At 39.2% G+C, this 21152-nt stretch overlaps 1 protein-coding gene across 3 annotated transcripts in view; it reads right to left on the bottom strand.

The window, feature by feature from the left end:
* Positions 1-12058: 12058 nt before the first annotated feature.
* MRLN (myoregulin) overlaps positions 12059-21152 on the bottom strand; it is a 46515-nt gene continuing 37421 nt past the window's right edge. For 2 of the 3 annotated variants that reach the window (XM_054242213.2, XM_054242215.2), the window contains 2 exons: positions 13547-13652; positions 12059-12292 (listed from right to left, as the gene is read on the bottom strand). In XM_054242213.2, coding sequence (XP_054098188.1) covers positions 12132-12292; positions 13547-13652 — 267 coding nt within the window. In that variant the 3' untranslated portion in view covers positions 12059-12131. The remainder of the gene's footprint in view (positions 12293-13546; positions 13653-21152) is intronic. The other variant, NM_001306221.1, reaches the window with a different exon arrangement.

Genomic DNA, 21152 nt, shown 5'->3' with positions numbered 1-21152 from the left:
TTTTTAGATAAAGAAACAGAAATCCCAAGAGGTTAAAAGAAGAGAGGACATATAGGAAAAGAGCACAGACCCTGAAGCCAAGACTACCTATTTGCTTCATAATCTTGATGACGGTTCTTAACTTCTTTGTGCCTGTCTCATCATCTATAAAATGAGCAAAATAATACCTACCTTATATGGTAATTGTGAAGATTCATGAATTAAACCAGAAAAAAGTGTTCAGAACAGCCTAACACCTAGTAAGGAAGTGCTATCTGAGTACTTGGCATGAGTATACCAAAGAACCCATGGCAAGTAAGGTTCTGAACCTTCTTGTCCTAAAGTTAAAAGAAGAAAATTCTATCCATTGACAAACTTACAATGACTAGGAATGGATGTCATATACACTATTCTTTTATCTCCATTACACTACTGGCATCCGTGTTATTCAAATTCATCCAAGAAGTTTCTGTAGTGACAAGCAGGTATGGTAACTAGTTCAGAGAATCAAAGTCCAGAGACCAAAACAGTCTGAAACGTGGCCTTTTAATGTGAATTTAAATAGAATTAAATCACTCCTCAGGCAACACCCTTTTTCCACATCACATCAATATTTCTGTAACTCGGGTACATCTTCTATCAACTGTGGTTTTAATGAAGTAAAGGATTGGATTCTGCCTTAGGTGTAATTCTTGGAAAGGCTGCTAGTTCAACTTTTCTTTGGCTGGTCAAGATTATTTTTCAATAGGTTCTCTAGCCAATAGTGTTATAATATATACCAAATACATTAAGAAATGAACATTGCTATGAGGTGGAAAAATAAATACCTAATGGAACTCCTGTGGTGCTGACAAGTGTAATTTGCAAAAAGGTTGACTTACCAAGTGTGGCCCAAATGGCATATTTTATAAAAAAAGAAGTATGTAACTAATGAATAACCAAAGCAAAACACTCAATATGCAAAGAACCTGCTTGTGGAAAATTAGCCATGATAATTCTTTGTAGTACACAGTGTTCCACCAACCTTGCAATAATAAAGTAATCTCTTAAAGTACAAAATAGCAAAGCAAATATTCAGCACCACACACATGCCAGGCGTAGCGTAGGTACCCAGTGATTTAGTAGGTAAATAAATGTAATGACTGTCCATGAAAAAGTATCTCATGTTAACTTGGCTCTTCATTACTTGACCTCAGACACTTGAAGAAAATGTGAGAAATTTCTTATGTAATTAATAATCGAATATGCAATGGGTAATAAGGAACCCCAATAATAAGGTATGTTATTACTAGATGACATAAAAGAGAAATTTAAAGAAAATAAATGAAAGTTTTAAAACTCAAACTTCTTACTTTGATTTGAGTTTTAAAACTTTCATTTTTTAAAAATGTCTTTATTTCATAATCTGCCTATTTATCATATGAAATGCTGAATTATCACGTGTCAACACTGTGCTTCCTTTCCTAGAGATTAGGAGAAATATTTTCAAAAACTATAAAAGTGGGGCAGCCACTTTGTAAAATAGTCTGGCAGTTCCTCAGAAGGTTAAAGATAGAGTCACCATATGAGCCAATAGTTTCCGCTCCTGGGTATATAACCAAGAAAAGTGAAAACACGCCCTCACAAAGGCTTGTGCATGAATGTTCATAGAAGCATTATTCACATTAACCAAAAAGAGGAAACAACCCAAATGCCCATTGACTGATGAACAAATAATGAAAATGTGGTATGGCTGGGAGCAGTGGCTCAAGCCTGTAATCTCAGCACTTTGGGAGGCTGAGGCGGGTGGATCACGAGGTCAAGAGATCGAGACCATCCTGGTCAACATGGTGAAACCTCGTCTTTACTAAAAATACAAAAAATTAGCTGGGCATGGTGGTTCATGCCTATAATCCCAGCTACTCAGGAGGCTGAGGCAGGAGAATTGCCTGAACCCAGGAGGCAGAGGTTGCGGTGAGCCGAGATCGCGCCATTGCACTCCAGCCTGGGTAACAAGAGTGAAACTCCGTCTCAAAAAAAAGAAAATGTGGTATATCCATACAATGGAATATGATTCTGCTGTAAAAGTACTTATAAATACTAAGTCGAAAGAAGCCAGACAGGAAAGGCTACACGTTATATTATTCCTTTATATGAACATCGCAGAATTTAGGTGAATCTATAGAGACAGAAAGAAGATTACTTGTTGCCTAGGGCTGGGGAGGGGGACCTGTTTGGGGGAAAAGGTGGAGAAGCTTCTTAAGTGTACTAATGGGCATGGGGTTTCCTTTTAGGACGATGAAATTTTCTAAATTGATTGTGATGATGATTGCACAACTGTAAATATGCTAAAAAGCATTAATTGTACACTTTAAATTGTATGTCAATTCTGTATCAAGTGAATTGTATGGAATATGAATTATATCTCAAAAAAGCTGTTACTAAAAAAATACAGCAGATGTAACTTTAGCCCTGCGTGCGTGTGTGTGTGTGTGTGTGTGGTTTTTTTGTTGTTTTGTTTTTTTGCTTTCTTTTTTTTCTGATTTTTTTCTCCTTTTTGTTTTTTTGTTTTTTGTTTTGTTTTGTTTTTTTTAGATGGAGGCTCTCACTCTGTTCCCAGGCTGGAGTTCAGTGGTGCGATCTCGGCTCACTGCAACCTCCGCCTCCCGGGTTCAAGCGATTCTCCTGCCTCAGCCTCCTGAGTAGCTGGGACTACAGGTGTCCACCAACAGACCTGGCTAATTTTTGTATTTTCAGTAGAGATGGGGTTTCACCATGTTGGCTAGGATGGTCTTAATCTCTTGACCTCATGATCTGCCCACCTCGGCCTCCCAAAGTGCTGGCATTACAGGGGTGAGCCACTGTGCCCAGCCCCTTTATTTTATTTTTATATGAATAAGTTCTTTAGTGGTGATTTCTGAGATTTCAGTGTATCCATCACTGTAGCAGTGGACACTGTATCCAATGTGTAGTCTTTCATCCCTCACCACCCACCATCCTTTTCCCCAAGTCCCCAATGTCCCATGTATTATTCTTATGCCTTTGCATACTCATAGCTTAGTTCCCACTTATGCATGAGAACATATGATGTTTCGTTTTCCATTCCTAAATTGCTTAACTTAGAATAATGGTCTCCAATTCCATCCAGTTTGCTGCAAATGCCGGGTTTTTTTGTTTGTTTGTTTGTTTGTTTTTGTTTTGTTTGTTTTTAAATAAAGATGGGGTTTCACCATGTTGGTCAGGCTGGTCTTGAACTCCCAACCTCAGGTGATCCGCCCACCGTGGCCTCCAAAGTGCTTGGATTACAGGTGTGAGCCATCATGCCCGGGCTATTTTATTTTTATTTTTATATAAAGATGGTGTTTCACAGTGATGGCCAGGCTGGTCTTGAACTCCTGACCTCAGGTGATCCACCCACCTCAGCCTCCCAAAGTACTAGGATTATAGGCGTGAGCCACCATGCCTGGCCAAATGCCATTATTTCATTCCTTTTTATGGCTGAGTAGTATTCCATGGTATGTGTGTGTATATATATATATATATGTTACAATTTACTTATCCACTCATTGATTGATGATCATTTGGTCTAGCTCTATATTTTTTTGCAGTTGTGAACTGTGCTGCTATATACATGCATGCTATATACATGTCAAGTATGTTTTTATTTATTTATTTTTTTTTTAAGATGGAGTTTCACCATGTTGATCAGGCTGGTCTTGAACTCCCGACCTCAGGTGATCCACCTGCCTTGGCCTCCAAAGTGCTTGGATTACAGGCATGAGCCACCACGCCCAGCCTCAAGTATGTTTTTCAAATAATGACTTCTTTTCCTCTGGGTAGATACCGTAGTGAAATTGCTGAATCAAATCGTAATTCTGCTTTTAGTTCCTTAAGGAATCTCCACAGTGTTTTCTATAGTGATTGTACTAGTTTATATTCCCACCGGTAGTGTAAAAGTGTTCTCTTTTCACCACATCTACGCCAACATCTATTATTATTTGATTACAAGAATTACAGCCATTCTTGCAGGAGCAAGGAGGTATCACATTGTGGTTTTGATTTGCATTTCTCTGCTCATTAGTGATGTTGAGCATTTTTTCATACATTTGTTGGCAATTTGTGTATCTTCTTTTGAGAATTGTCTATTCATGTCCTTAACCCACCTTTTGATGGGATTGTTTGGTTCTTTTCTTGCTAATTTATTTGAGTTTCTTGTACATTTTAGATACTGGTCCTTTGTCAAATGCACAGGTTGTGAAGATTTTCTCCCACTCTGTAGGTTGTCTGTTTACTCTGCTGATTGTTTCTTTTGCCGTGCTGAAGATTTTTAGTTTAATTAAGTACCATTTATTTATCTTTGTTTCTGTTGCATTTGCTTTTGGGTTCCAGGTCATGAAGCCTTTGCCTAAGCCAATGTCTATAAGGGTTTTTCCAATGTTATCTTCTAGAATTTTTATGGTTCAAGGTCTTATATTTAAGTCTTTCATCCATCTTGAGTTGATTTTTGTATAAGGTAAGAGAAGAAGATACAGTTTCATTCTTCTACATGTGGCTTGCCAATTATCCCAGCAGCATTTGTTGAATAGGGTATCCTTTCTCCACTTTATGTTTTCCTTTGCTCTGTCAGAGATCAGTTGGATGTAAGTGCTTGGCTTTATTTCTGGGTTCTTCACTCTGTTCCATTGGCCTATGTGCCTATTTTTATACTAGTACCATGCTGTTTTGGTGACTATGGCCTTATAGTATAGTTTGAAGTCAGGTAATGTGATGCCTCCACATTTTTTCTTTTTGCTTAGTCTGTCTTTGACTATGGGGTCTTGTTTTTTGGTTCCATATGAATTTTAGTGTTGTTTATTCTAGTCCTGTGAAGAATGATGGTGGTATTTTGATGAAAATTACATTAAATTTGTAGATTGCTTTTCGCAGTATTGCCATTTTCACAATATTGATTCTATACATCCATATATGTCAATTGAATTGTATAATATCTGAATTATATCTCAATAAAGCTGTTACTAAAAAAAAAAAAACCCAGATGTAATTTTAGCTCTGCTTGTGGTTTTAAAAATATATCAGAAAGGCCAGGTGCAGTGGGTCACACCTGTAATCCCAGCACTTTGGGAGGCTGAGGCGGGCGGACCACGAGGTCAGGAGATTAAGACCATCCTGTCCAACATGGTGAAATCTCATCTTTGCTAAAAAATTAGCTGGGCATGGTGGTGCATGCCTGTAGTCCCAGCTACTCAGGAGGCTAAGGCAGGAGAATTGCTTGAACCAGGGAGTCAGAGGTTGCAGTGAGCCGAGGTCGTGCCACAGCACTCTGCCTGATGACAGAGTGAGACTTCATCTAAAAAAAAAAAAAAAAAAAAAGTCAGAAAAACACACCCTTTCAATTAATCTAGTAGAGCAACAGAGCTGCTTGATATTGTGGCAAGTTAGGGGTCAGACAAGATCAGCTTGGAATAACCATGAAAAATCACAACCTTCAGAGAGAGGATTCACTGTTTAAATTGTGACATATGCTGCCAGAAAGGACACAGAACAATACATAGGGCCAGGCGCGATGGCTCACACCTGTAATCCCAGCACTTTGGGAGGCTGAGGTGGGCAGATCACCTGAGGTCAGGAGTTTGAGACCAGCCTGGACAACACGGCAAAACCCTGTCTCTACTCAAAATACAAAAATTAGCTGGGCTTGGTGGTGTGCACCTATAAGTCCAGCTACTCGGGAGACTGAGGCAGGGAGAATCACTTGAATCTGAGAGATAGAGGTTACAGTGAGCCTGGATTGAATCACTGTACTCCAGCCTGGGTGACGGAGCGAGACTCCATCTCAAAGAAAAATAAAGAACAATACATAGAGAAGCTCTATCTTCTGTCATTGGAAGTTTTCCCTAACCATCCATGTTGCAGGATAAATGTCAGAGAAGTTATATAGAAGCTGATTTTTATCAATCCTGAAAAATTAGCTCCCCACAACTCACTAAGCTGTAGTCACACTGGGCTTCTGTAGTGTCTTTATTAGCAGTGTGAGAATCTGTTCCATGCTATTAAAGACATACCTGAGACTGGGTAATTTACAAAGAAAAGAGGTTTAATTGACTCACAGTTCCACATGGCTGAGAAGGTCTCACAATCACGAGGGAAGGCAAATGAAGAGCAAAGTCATGTCTTACCTGGTGGCAGGCAAGAGAGTGTGTGCTTTATAAAACCATCAGATCATGCGTGACTTGTTCACTATCATGAGACTAGTATGGAGGAAACTGGCCCCATGATTCAATTATCCCCACCTGGCCCTGCCTTTGACATGTTGGGACTATTACAATTCAAGGTGAGATTTGGGTGGGCAATGGCAAACCATATCAGCTTACTAATGCTTTAATGAGTTCTGCTCCCAAGGTCTTTGTATCTGCTTTCCTTGGCATCTGAGTCCTCACTTTTCCTCCACGCCTCCACCTAGCAGGCTCCTCACCAGTCAAGTCTGTTCCAATATAGCTTTCTCAGGAAAACGTTCATAGCTTCTGCTAGCTAAAATATTCTTCCTCCACCTAAGGTCTCTCTTTGCTGTGTTTTATCTTCTCCACAGCAGATGAAATTCTCATGTGTTTATCAACTTCTTGTCTGCCTTCCTCCCTGAAAACCAGCTCCATAAGGACAGGGGCCCCACCTGCCTGGTACTCTAGTATATCCTGTACCTACAACACTGCCAAGTAGGCTATGGGTACTTGATACATATTTATTGGGTAAATGATCTCCCTGGTATAAGTCATAATCAACTTCCATATACAACACCCAAAAGGGCAGGCTCTGTACTTGATATTGCAGCTTATACAAGAGTCCAGAGAACAGTCTGTAGCTGCCTCCTGGCTAAAAGGCCAAATGAGTCTCCTGGCTCACACTGGAAACCTAGTTGGCCACCAAGGACTTCCCATGCCTTAGCGCTAATCCTTCCTCACCCTAGTCTCAGGTCAGATGGCAGATCGCCCTCAGGAGGCTTTCCTGTGGGTTTATAAATAAGTCTGATCATTGTTGATCATAGACAGGCCTACATAGCATCTTGCCCTGCGTTTGCCCAGTGAGTGGTACAGCTCCCAGTAAGATCAGTAAACAGTCATGCAGAGAACAGCCCAGAACAACACCCTGGGTCTAAGTGGTCATACAAACTCCACACATTTAAGATCCCCTCTCAAACCTTGCCCCCCCCATCTCTAGAGACAGTTTATCCCAATTATGCAATAGACTTAGGAATTCATTCCTTTTTTTTTTAGATTTTAATGTTCCTTCCACTGCAAATCAAGGAATTGTTCATTCTTACTGGAACGGCTCTCTGGCTTACTTTTCTTGTAAGTCATTATATTCAAGTGGACACTCAAATGTTACCCCATCTACAACCCTTAATGTGTCACTCAGTGCTTCATAAACTGAAGAGTGCTGGTCACACAAGAGGTATCATTATAAAACCCAAACAATTGGAAATTGTTTCCAAATTATACCTATACTTGTAAGTTCTTTGAAAATAAATTATTTAAAATAGTATTTGAGACTTTTTGATTATTCAAAAAATTACATTAAAATATTTTTATGGGTGCAGCTTTAATTTATTTGGGTACCGAACACAGAACAATGATCTGAGACTCCCATTTACAAGGCCTGACTTCATATTTAATAACACAAAAAAAAATGGAGCTTAATGACTGGAGAATACATATGCCATTTTATTACAGACTGAAGACCTAGAAAAGAGGAAAGAGTTATCTGTAAAGTAAGACCTTGCAAATGATCTCCTGATACATTTAGAATAGACTTAACAGGTTGCATTTTCACTATTGAATCCTTGAGTTAGAATTGGGATGCCCTCATTACAGTTCAAACCTCACATCTTCCAAATGAGGAAGCAGTGAGGTAAGCACTCCTCAGGCATGTTATGAGGCAGAATCACTGAATGGTTTCAATCATTGGCAACAGGATTCTAGAGGCAGATGGTTTTGAGTTGGGGGTCTTGGCTCTCTCACCTTCTAGCTGCATCACCACAGTCAGGATGTCCTGTATGAACCTGGGCATCTTACTAAATTTCTCCGAACCTGCATTTTCTCATCTATGAAATGGAAATACCGCATATACTTGTACAGGTTGTTTCAGAATGTACGCAAAATACAGCACAGTACATTTATTTATAAATAACAAGGGTTCTGAAAGGCATTTTCTGACCTCTCTTCTTAATTCGGAATAATTTCTTCAAGGGATTACAGCACTAAGAAGGATGCAATTCCACTTGAATTAATACCAAGAGATTATGAAATTAATAGCGCAGAGATATCTGTACTCAGGTATGGCCTATCTATTAGTGGCAAGTGAAGAAACACTATTCAGTTCAGTTGGAGGGTTAATTATCACAGCACAGGTAGACATTAAGTTCTATGAAACATCACAGAAATCCACAGGAGGAAATTCTGTGTTACCCAGTCCATACTGTATACATACATATTTGCCATGGATATTGTTACAATCCTTTTCCAATTCTATCAAAGGCAGTCACGGATTCATTACCTCAAAGAGCTACTCTTGTCTTCCTGATGTTGCTGGGCACTGTGGCTCAAGCCTGTAATCCCAGCACTTTGGGAGGCCGAGGTGGGTGGATCATGAGGTCAAGTGATCGAGACCATTCTGTTCAACATGGTGAAACCCCGTCTCTACTAAAAATACAAAAAAAATTAGCTGGGCATGGTGGCGCGTGCCTGTAATCCCAGCTACTCAGGAGGCTGAGGCAGGAGAATTGCCTGAACCCAGGAGGCGGAGGTTGCAATGAGCCGAGATCGTGCCATTGCACTCCAGCCTGGGTAACAAGAGCTAAACTCTGTCTTAAAAAAAAAAACAATGACTTGGATTTACATAACTCTTTTCTGGCATGCATTTTCATGTCAGTTTTAGCCCAAATCATTTGACATTCACAGATTTCTACATGATATGCAAAGCATATCTGTGCCATTTTTTGTGTGTGTCTGTCTTTATTTTAATGCAGGAGGAGTATGAGACCCAGAAAGATTAAGCAACATGTCCAAATGTCACATAGCTCAGTAGCCAGAGCAACAAGATGGCAGGAACAGTTAGTCATGTGAGCTGCCCAGGGCTTCTCATAAGGTGTGTATGGAACACTGGGGATCTTGTTAGAATGTGGATTCTGAATTCAGTAGGTCTCAGGGCGACTAGGATTCTGGATGCCTAACAAGCTCCCCCCAGAAGTTGCCACTGCTAGTAGTTCTGGAATCACCTCTCACTATACCCTTCATAACACAACTTGTTTGTTTACAACTTGGCCTGGCTGACCAGCACAATCTGGCAAAATGGAACTGAATGAATATTTTCTAAGAGTGAAAAAAAATAACCTATTGCCAATTATAAAGCCCCAACACTTGCATATTAAGACTCTTATTACTTGGCCAGGTGTGGTGGCTCACACCTGTAATCCAAGCACTTTGCAGGCCAAGGTGGGCGGATCACCTGAGGTTGGGAGTTCAAGACCAGCCTGACCAACATGGTGAAACCCCGTCTTAAAAAAAAAAAAAAAAAAAAGACTCTTATTACATGTTGAAAATGAATGTTTGGGCCGGACGCGGTGGCTCAAGCCTGTAATCCCAGCACTTTGGGAGGCCGAGGCGGGTGGATCACGAGGTCAAGAGATCGAGACCATCCTGGTTAACATGGTGAAACCCCGTCTCTACTAAAAATAGAAAAAATTAGCTGGGCATGGTGGTGTGTGCCTGTAATCCCAGTTACTCAGGAGGCTGAGGGAGGAGAATTGCCTGAACCCAGGAGGCGGATGTCGCGCCATTGCACTCCAGCCTGGGTAACGAGAGTGAAACTCCGTCTCAGAAAAAAAGAAAAGAAAAAGAAAATGGATGTTTGTCATGTATCTTTTCTTGTCTCAAGTCACATTATGATACATAGTTGTAATTGCCAGCTCCCAAAATAGCATAACCAAAAGACGCCCTGGGAAGTCAACCAGTTTAGATCTATAGCTCCAGTGGAACTATGCCTAGGTTCCAGTGGAACAGTCACCTCCTCTAGCCAATGTGATGGGTTAATGTAAGGTCATTCTAAGTGTAAGGGAGAGTGTAAATTTGAAGGAAGCCACATCACTTTTGCTCCCACCTGAGGATAATGACAGTGATCTATCATAGATTAAGAGTTTCCCATATGCCAGACACTGTACTAAGTGCTTTGCATCAGTCATCTCATTTCATTTTTCTCTACAACCCTATGAGCAAAGCTCTCATAGGTAAGGAAGCTGAGTTATAGGGCCATCAAACTATAGGAAGTGACCCAGGCAGTCTGGCTTCAGAATAGATTATTTGAACCACATTGTCTACTGCCTGGAAGCTTTCAGAGAAAAGAAACTGCCTGAAAATAGGAGTAACCTGATAACAGGTTCCAACAAATCTCAAATATAGGAGTTTGGGGAGAAACACAGCACATCAACAGGAGGTGGTCCTTATACCCAAAAGGTAGGGTCTGATAATGCAGTGTAGGAGAAGAATAGGATTTTCTGCTACTGTTTTCAATTAAGGCTCACTTTGACTCTATTTGGTTTGTAGTTAAATATACAACACTGCTGACTGGTTAAGTAAGAGCTGGTTAAAGGCTATGTCGCAAAGGTCCAGATTCCTTTCACACTTAATCAGATCTCTTATGAAAACTTGCATTAATGATTGGGCCAAATCAAAGAAAATAGTTATCACATAGAAGAAAACAGGTTTTTGTTGAGCATGTGTGTCCAAAGTAAAAACTCAAAAAGCCTAAAGGACAGAGAGTCATATGTTTTTCAAAAGCTTAAAAAGTACAAGTTCAACAGTTATCTTTTAACACTGACTGTGAGATAAAGAGGAAATGGAGAACACAGGGGAAGAGAACCCATTTTGAGTGGGACATAAGAAAAAAGTAAACTTGATCTTTCTTCTTGATAAAAAAAATTGTATATGTGGAATAAGAAAATGGGGCAATATTAAATACAGAAATCTGGGCTTGAATAAAGAATTAATGTAAGAAAAACAGGTTAGTTCTACAGATTGATTTTTAACCACATTTGTCTTATAGTTATTATTTACCTTTGGAGGCAACATATTACAGATTGTGAAGGCTCCAGATATGGTTCCAGACACTTCCTAGTGTTGGCCTCAAACTGGCACAATTCTTCCAAGATTCAGTTTCTTCTGTAAAATGGAGGCAAGAAGCACGTACCACCTAGGATTATTGTAAGCCTTACATTAAATGACATAGAGTGAGCATTTAGTCTCAAATAGGAAATCAACATAGGATACACTCTGCCTTCTCTCCTTCCTTGTAAGTTCTGTTTTCCTAAAATAATCTTTTCTAAGTATTTTCATTCCTAAGTCTAAGTATTTTCATTCCTAAGTTCATTCCTAAGTCACTCAATTGCCCAGGGTTAAGAAAAACAATCCACCTACAAACAGATAAAATATGTGTATGAGAAAATTGGTACAGCATATGTAAAGATTATGCTACTGGAATGTTAAGCTTGGTATGTTAAAATAGAATTATATAAAATATAACATAGGTAAACATCCTAAAAAAATTTGTTTCTTTTTGTTTTGTTTTGTTTTGCTTTGAGACAGGGTCTTACTCTGTCGCCCGGGCTGAAGTATAGTGGCTCAATCGCAGCTCACTGCAACCTCAACTTCCTGGACTCACATGATTTTTCCACCTCAGCATCCGAGTGTGAGTGTCTGGGACTACAGGCATGCACCACCATGCCTGTCAATTTTGTTTAATTTTTAGTGTTAGTAGAGATAGGGTTTCTTCGGGTTGCTCAGGCTGGTCTCAAACTCATGGGCTCAAGGGATTCACCGACCTGGGCCTCTCAAAGTGCTGGGATTACAGATATGAGCCACCACGCCTGGCCAAAAACCAAGAAGCTTTATGACTCAGTAGGATAGCTGGTTTTTGGGGAAAAAAATCCACTTCAGTATATGTGAATGTTTCATAAACCATAAAGATCTCAACAATACACAGTGTTGTTTGTATTGCAGTACCCTGTTGGCTTCTAGAATAAATTGGCAATGTCATAAAATGTGAGTCACTCAACTTTTTAAAATACAAATTTTTATTAACTGTAATTCAGTTGGAAATTTATATGGAAAGTAAAGGAAGGCAGCTTTCTAAGAAGTTATCACAACATATATAATAGACATTAAGTCAACAAAGATAACAAACAAAATTTTTAGAAGTCTTCCCACAATTTCATCTTCTAGGCTGTTGGGATTAGTAGTAGAAATTAATATCCAGTTTTTACCATTCATATCCAGAAAACTCCTGCTCCCTAGGAAAAAAGAGAAAAGTATCCTCAAATGAACACATTTATAATACTGATTCTTTCAGCTCAATCTAAGATTTCCACTATGAGAGATAGTGACCAAGGTAAGTCTTCCAGGGAATATTCCATACCTATTCGTAAGCAAGCAATCAATGACATAAAATTTTTTTCTCTCCAATAAACGCAAATATTTTTCTCCCATTTATTTTGACCACTTTATGTCAAAATCACAGGCTTTTCTCTATGCCAAACTTGCCTTTCTTTCTAAAACAAACAGCTCAAGGAATTTTCATAATGGCCATTCCCTTTTCATGTTATCAGTATTAAGTTTATTTATGAAGTATCTACAGTCATTTCAATCATTTTTATTGGCAATGGGGAAGCTGCTATTCCTCTAACTTGTACTATTGATGTTACCATTAAGTGAGAATTTGAAGACATGAAAAAAGGCAGGTAATGATTTTGAAAAATGGTATTTTTCTTTCCTCAAGATCCTGTCTCATGTTTTGGTCACTTACTAAGACATCAAACATTTAATTTCCTCCACATTTCTGTATTAATAAAACAGGATTTAAAAAATACCTGGAATTTGTGGTCTGCATTCCACATTGTCAGAACATTTTACCAACTGTCTGTTAGGCAGGGCATTTAGAAACATTTTTAATCCCTTTTACAGGGAATGCAAAGGCAAATAAGTAATTTTCAAAGCCTTACACCAAAGGTCCCCATATATAGTCAACTCAAAATGAACGTCAATATCAAAAAGGTGGCAAGATTTGGGTAGTAAAATATTTCATCTGCTATTTCACCCCAAAATCAAAAAGGCAGGTTAACTTTTAAGAAAGAATGAGAAAGAGAGAAGGGAAAAGAGATGAGTACTCTGCCAGAGTACTCATTTTGAGCAATCTTGATTAATTTCTATAATTAATTGCTCCATTCCTAGAGAAGGGAATTACTTGCTGCAAAGTATACAGCAATCAGCAATCATTAGCAAAAGAAACACCCAGAATTTTCCCTGCGTGCAACAAATCCTTTTGCCTGTGTTTCAGCAACAAGGAGCAAAAATATTACATGGATTTGTAAAGTGATTTTCCTTCCCTCCAGAAACCTCAAACTCCACCTTGTGTTTCTTCAGTCTGTGGCTCCCAGGGGTACCTTCAACTCTCTCCAAAAAGAGTAAGAGAGACACTGAAATAAGAAGTGAGGAGGGGGATAGACAATCGGTGAGGCATGAGGAGTGAGTACAGACCCACTTCTCACCTGAATTAATCCCAGGTAGTAGTAGGTAACACAGCTTCTCACTTTTCTGCTCTTGCCAGAACAAAGTGCATTCAGCACAGGTGTGGTCTCTTAGCAACCTTGACTCCTGTGTCAAAACATAGCAAAAGTGTTTATTGGACAGTGAGGTAGTGTAGGAAGTGTAGGGGCAGGGAGCCTACACAGAAAAACTTCTTTTTTCTTTTTTTTTCCTTTAATAAGGAGGCATGAGTCTATGTCTGAACACAGAAAAACTTCTAAAATTATTTTCAAAAATAGATAGAAAGGGGCCGGGCGTGGTGGCTCACGCCTGTAATCCCAGCACTTTGGGAGGCCGAGATGGGTGGATCACCTGAGGTCAGGCGTTCGAGACCAGCCTGGCCAACATGGTGAAACCTCATTTCTATTAAAAAAAAAAAATAGATAAGAAGGAGACGTCTAAGAGTGAACTTTTGAAAATATGACACTTTAATTTCTGTTTATCCCAGAATCATGTAGCTTAAAACTGAACACTGCACAGAAAGATTAAGCTAAATGTTAGGATTTCCCTGGTGGGGCAAACACTCACCACACTTTTTAAAGAAATAATTCCCTAAAAATTATTTGAAACCAAGGTTTTAATATCTTTATGACAAGCCATAAAAACCTTTGTATGTCAGGGAGCATAACTCATAAGGTCCTTTGTCTGTTTTTTAAGTACAGTTATCCCTCAGTACTCATGGGGGATTGGTTCTAGGATACCCCACAGATACAGTAATTATGGATACCAAAATCCATACATGGTCAAGTCTCTGATATAGTATTTATAGATGGCATAGTATTTACATACTACACATATCCTTCCGTTTACTGAATCATCTCCATATGTTACTTATAATACCTAATACAATGTAAATGCTATGTAAGTAGCTGTTATGCTAGAATGTATACAAAACAATGACGAGAAAAGTGTACATATTCAATAGAGACATACAGATTTTTCAAAATATTTTTGATCTGTGGTTGGTTGAATGCATGGATATGGAACCCAGGGATCTGGAGGGCCACCTGTATTATGTTTTAATATTTTATATCATGTTTACAAATAAATTAGAAAAGGGAGGAGTGAATTTGTTACAAAAGACCAGGCTATAAAATCTGATTGCTGTCTCCTTTAACCATGTACAGTCACACACTGCCTAATGACTTCAGTGAATAAAGGACTAACAGTAGCCCATAAGATCATAACAGAGATGTAAAGTTCCTATGCCCTAGTGAAGTCCTAGTTGTTATAATTGTGGGTCAAGATGGCCAGGGGGAGACCTATGTTAATTCTAGCTAAATAATTATAAGCTTACTTGGCTCACAGTACACTGAAGTCTATACACCGAACTTAACTATATTATTGGTGCAGTTAATTAGAAATCAAGCGGCAAAAGGAGGCCTAAGATAAAGACCATTCGAGAGTGCAGTGACACCAGGGAACACCAGGGTGGTTGCAGAACGGGCAATACTGCTCTGGTCCCGCAAATGCCTTCTCAACATGGAAATGACATGAAGGTCTCATAAAGTGGGTCTGTGCCAAGATCTCTGAGAAGGGAGGCGACCTCTGCTCACAAGATCAGGGAGGGTCATTCTAGATGGGAGTTGGCAAGGAGGAGGAAAGCCTTACAAGGCAGCAATCACAGAATGCCTCAGGCTCTGCCTAGGTTCTTGGAATATGGAGTAATTTTAATTGCTCTTTGCCCTCTTGCTCAGGAGATAAAAGCCCCTTGATGCATTGGGTGTGGTCAGACCCGGTAGCTCCTTATCCGCTGCACCCTGATAACAATTGTAGGTAAACTCAGAGTACTAGGCCAGGCTTAGTGGCTCACATCTGTAATCCCAACACTTTGGGAGGCTGAGGTGGGTGGATCACCTGAGGTAGGGAGTTCGAGATCAGCCTGATGATCAACACGGAGAAACCCCATCTCTATTAAAAACAACAACAACAACAACAACTCAGAGTACTAGTTTAGCATGTCTTAGAAGGATCTCAAGTGCTCTCCCCTGGGCTATCTTACCCACCCCTTCACCCTCCTCTTCCTCGCCCATAAAATCAATGAGATTATGCATATAATAAAAGTGTTTGGGCCGGTAATCCCAGCCCTTTGGGAGGCCAAGGTGGGCAGATCACTTGAGGTCAGGAGTTCGAGACCAGTCTGGCCAACATGGTGAAACCCCATCTTTAAATAAATAAATAAGTGTTTGGAGACCAGAGGGCCAATGCAGTTCCCATGCTGGCATTGGTCCCCTAGACCCATGCTGCAAGTTCTACTCTTGTGTCTCTGTCTTTATTTCCTTTTCTCAATCCCTTGTCACCACTGGGACTAAGGGCACCCAAGTATGGGGTTGGGGCTGGTACCCAATAATAATGTCATAGCACAATGCATTACTCATGTATTTGTGGTAATGTAAACAAACCTACGGCACTGGCAGTCCTATGAAGCATAGCACATACAATGATGTGTAGTATGTCGTACTTGATAATGATAATAAATGACTGTTACTAGTTTATGTACTGACTATACTATAGTTTTTTCATTATTTTAGAGTGCACCCCTTGTACTTTATTTTTTTAAAAGCTAACTGTAAAACAGCCTGAGGTAGGTCCTTGAGGAGGTATTCCAGAAGAAGGCATCATTATCATAGGAGATGACAGCTCCATGCAGACTATTGTCCCTGAAGACCTTCCAGTGGGACAAGATATGGACGTGGAGACAGTGATATTAATGATCCTGACCCTTGCAGACCTAAGCTAATATGTGTGTTTGCATCTTATAAGTAAAATTAAAAATTTTAATAGAAACAAGTTTATAGAATTAGGATATAAAGAAAAAATATTTGTGTACAATGTGTTTGTGCTTTAGACTAAGTATTATTACAAAACAGTCAAAACATTAAGAAAATAAAAATGTTTATAAAGTCTCTTCTGGCAGTTCTGCTGTAAGAAGAAAAAAAGTTTATAAAGTAAAAAATTATAGCATATGAAAGTTAATATTTTTTCTTTTTCTTTTCTTTTCTTTCTTTCTTTCTTTTTTTTTTTTTTTTTTTTTTGAGATAGAGTCTTGCTCTTGTTGCCTAGGCAGGAGTGCAATGGCACCATCTCGGCTCACTGTAACCTCTGCCTCCCAGGTTCAAGCGATTCTCCTGCCTCAACCTTCCGAGTAGCTGAGATGCAGGCACATGCCACCACATGCAGCTGATTTTTGCATGATTAGTAGAGTTGGGGTTTCACCATGTTGGTCAGGCTGGTCTTAAACTCTTTACCTCACGTGATCCGTCTGCCTCAGCCTCCCAAAGTGCTGAGATTACAGAGGTGAGCCACCATTCCCAGCTTATTTCTTTATTTTAAAAGTTAATTTATTACTGCAGAAAGAAATAAATGATAAATTTAGTGTAGCCTAAGTGTACCGCATTTATAAGATGTACAGTAGTGTACAGTAACGTCCTAGGCCTTCACATTCACTCACCACTCACTCAGTGACTCACTCAGAGCAGCTTCCAGTCCTGCAAGCTCCATTCATGGTAAGTGCCCTTTACAGGGGGATCACTGTTTATCTTTTATACTGCATTTTTACTGTACCTTTTTACATTTTTTATTGACTTCATTATTTTTTATCTTTTTGAGATAATGTCTCATTCTGTCACCCAGGCTGGAGTACAGTGGCACAAACATGGCTCACTGCAGGCTCGACGCCCTCCCCCCGACCCTGGGCTCAAGCAACCCTCTCACCTCAGCCTCCGGAGTAGCTGGGACTGTAGGCATGTACCACCATGCTTGGTTAATTTTAAAAAATTTTTTTTGTAGAGACGGGGTTTCACCGCATTGCCCAGCCTGATACTGAAGCACTGAGCTCAAGCAGTCCACTCTCCTTAGCCTCCAGAGTAGCTAGAGCCACAGGTGTGCACCACCTTGCCTGGCTAATTTTTAATTTTTTTGTAGAGACAGAGTCCTGCTATGTTGCCCATGCTAGTCTGAAACTTCTGACCTCAAGCAATCCTGGAGAACAGGAGTGTGATTCTAGCTCACTGCAGCTTTGAACGGCTGGCTATATGGAAACAACTTAAATGTCACTAGTACATGGATAAATTGTGGCCTAGTCATATAATGAAGTACTATACAACAATAAAAATTAAACTATAGCTGTAGACAGAAACAACGGTGAATCTTACAAACATAACATTGAATTTTAAAATTCAAAGATGAGCGAATCTAACAAAGATAGCATTTAATTTTTAAAAGCAAGACACAAAAGACAACAGTGTTAAGTACACTTATATGAACTAGAAAATACAGTTAAAGTGCATGGTTTAGGGGTACAGGTATGGTTGGCAGTAATGCAGGTAGTAAATTTATCAAGAAAAGAAAGGGATTTGCTGCCACAAAGTCAGAATAGGCCTGACTTTAGAAAGTATAGGAGAAGGAAATAGGCAAGAGATTCCAACAATGTTTCATTTCTTGTCCCTAGTGGTGGTTACGCTAGCAGTCACTTTTTAACTATTTACTAAACTTTACATAGAACCAACCTTCCTTCCTTCCTTCCTTCCTTCCTTCCTTCCTTCCTTCCTTCCTTCCTTCCTTCCTCCCTCCCTCCCTCCCTTCCTTCCCCCCTCCCTCCCTCCCTCCTTCCTTCCTTCCCTCCTGTCTCTCTCTGTCTCTCTTTCTCTCTCTCTCTTTTTCTTTCCTTTCTTTCTTTTGTGACAGTCTCACTCTGTAGCCTAGCTTGGAGTGTGGTGGTGCAATCCTATTTTATTGTAGCCTTGAACTCCTGGACTCAAGCAGCTTCACGAGTAGCTGGGGCCACAGGCATGTGCCACCACACCCAGGTAATTCTTTTTATTATTATTTTTGTAGAAACGGGATCTCACTATGTTCCTCAGTCTGGTATTGAACTCCTGGCCTCCAGCAATCCTCCTGCCTCAGCCTCCCAAAGTGGTGGGATTACAGATGTGAGCCACTGTGCCTAGCCTTCATATGTTTTTCTGTATGTATGTTGGACTTCATAATTAAAACAGTAAACAAAATAAAAGACCAGAGAGAACTACATCCAAATGTCAATAGTGGCCGAAGTTGTTAAGTTTGGGTGGAAGGGATTTGGGTGATTTCTTTTCCCTTTGCTGTTTTCATTTCTCACTTTTCCCCCCTTGTTGTTTCCATTTTTCACATTCATTCATTTAAAAGGATATTGCCTGTATAACTTCAGAATACTAAGGAAAGTAGTCTCATTACTGCTAGTCTTCTTCCCTCTGATATACTTCCAAGTAATGTATACTGATTTTATTTTTGTCAAACCAATCATTATAACAAATACAAAAGAAAGGAAAATTACATTATCAATGACACATTTTAATAAAAATATGTAACTTCTATGATAAACAAGGCAAATCTCTTCCACCATGAGAAACAGGAACCATGGGGTTCCTGTTGTTTTTTCCCCTTGATGTTAGGTCTGTTTCTAGAGCTAAATAATTGGAAGGACACAAATCTGTGTCATCACAAGTTTCCTAACACACCCAGGCTTTACTGTGGATTAAAAGCATGAGTCACATGAGGCTTTGATTTACATTTTGCTAATTAGTTTTCACTCAGCTAGAATCATGGTAGTGTTTCTTCTTTAGTATTGAAGGGGTATTTATTGGAGAGAAAAGCTATTTAACAGCAGCAATTTTCAGGATAAAATATTTCCTAGTTTTTGTTTGTTTGTTAGTTTCATCCTAGTTTTTTTTTTAATCTGATAAAAACATGTACCAAGAAATATACACAAATTTTAAACATGTTAGGATACCTTAAAAACTATGCTACAATTTCTGAAGCTGGCTTCAGAAAAAAATAAAACAAAATAAGAAAAACAAACTATGCTACAACTTATTGAATGTGTTTATCTCAAGACCCTGGTCTTATCTTGAACGTAGTGTTTCAACATCATAGTTAAAAATGACATGAACTTTCATGTCTGATATGACAGCTTAGGTTATTTTGGGTCAAATATTTCTTTTATGTTGAAACGTCAGATGATGGCAAATAATTTCCCTTCCCATGTGAACTTCTCTGCCTTTCTTTTCCCCATTTCTAGAGGCCATTGGGAGTCAATTTATTATTTTATAGAATGCTGTAATGGAAGTAGAATGGATACTCTTATCCAATGTATAAGCATTTTTTCTTTTGAAATTCTATCAAGATTCAGGTCCAAATAATCAAATTCAAATTGACCTGTTCATTGCTTATTAGATAGTCGAGCAGTGGTATCCCACAAAGTTAAATGAGAGCAGCAGTAACCCTTGGTTTCTAGAAGCTGGTCTTCACTGTATTCTCTATTCTTCACTCAGCCACCAGTTTACAGGGCCTTGCCTATGAAACCTTTACTATTTTGTTTTTAAATATTTTTTTAAAAAGGAGTTTGCTGGGTGTGCTCACGCCTGTAATCCCAGCACTTTGGGAGACCGAAGTGGGTGGATCACGAGGTTGAGAGATCGAGACCATCCTGGCCAACATGGTGAAACCCCGTCCCTACTAAAAATACAAAAATTAGCCAAGCGTGGTGGTGCGTGCCTGTTGTCCCAGCTACTCGGGAGGCTGAGGCGGAAGAACCGTTTGAACCCAGGAGGTGAAGGTTGCAGTGACTGAGATTGTGCCACTGCACTCCAGCCTTGTGATAGAGCAAGATTCCATCTAAAAAATAAATAAATAAATAAATAAAATTTAAAAAAGGAGTTTTTCAAATCAACTCTGACTCCAGGGACCATAAGAAGAGTGCATTTTCTAAATGGCTTGGTTCCCTAGCAAAAAAAAAAAACACACAACAAGACAAACAAACAAAAAATCCCACTATTATATAAAAGTATTATTAGTTCTGAGACTTCACACTTCTCTCAATTTCTCCTAACCTCTAACATTTCTCTTTATTAAGTGTGGATTTTGGGTTGGGACAAAGAGCAGAATGAATATACTTTGCAGTCTCTTTTTCACTCTAAAGAAAAACACTTTTCATTGGATTCAAGTTTATAGTCTTAACCACATGAGTCACACTTCAAAAATATTTTCTTTTTTGATAAAAATTTTCTAATCCTTCTCCTTGTTTCAGTCAATATGTAACAGTTAAGATAATACTGATAGAAGTTCCCTAGAGGCACACGTTGAAAAATGAGACACAATTGAAATCTGTTCATTTTTGCTTAATAGGCCACCTAAGTAAATAATATTAATAATGACCACCATTTATTGAGGGCCTATTATGTGCCTGGCACTGCTTATGCACTATTGGAAGATGAAGAACACTGAGTGTTCTGTGCGGTAGTTTAGAAACTAATCCAGTACTTCAGCTTCCAGATGCCTCACTCTTTCAAGTATACTGATTTATTCGTTTTCAAATGAAAAGTTACTTTTGAAAAGATCTACATTATAATGGAAATTGACTATACTGGCATGGAAACATCACATAATTATTAATGGCCTCTCTCCTTCTTCAGTGCTGGATCCTTTCTATATATGTGAGCTGCTGCCTGTAGAACAATGGGATAGGGGAGCTCACAGTTACCCCTCTGGGCCTGGTAACCCCAAATTTGCCAGAATTCACTTTACAACAGTTAG

The sequence above is a fragment of the Callithrix jacchus genome, chromosome 12 (genome assembly GCF_049354715.1).
Source record: "Callithrix jacchus isolate 240 chromosome 12, calJac240_pri, whole genome shotgun sequence".
Lineage (NCBI taxonomy): Eukaryota > Metazoa > Chordata > Mammalia > Primates > Cebidae > Callithrix > Callithrix jacchus.
This window is presented reverse-complemented; position numbering and strand designations above follow the sequence as displayed.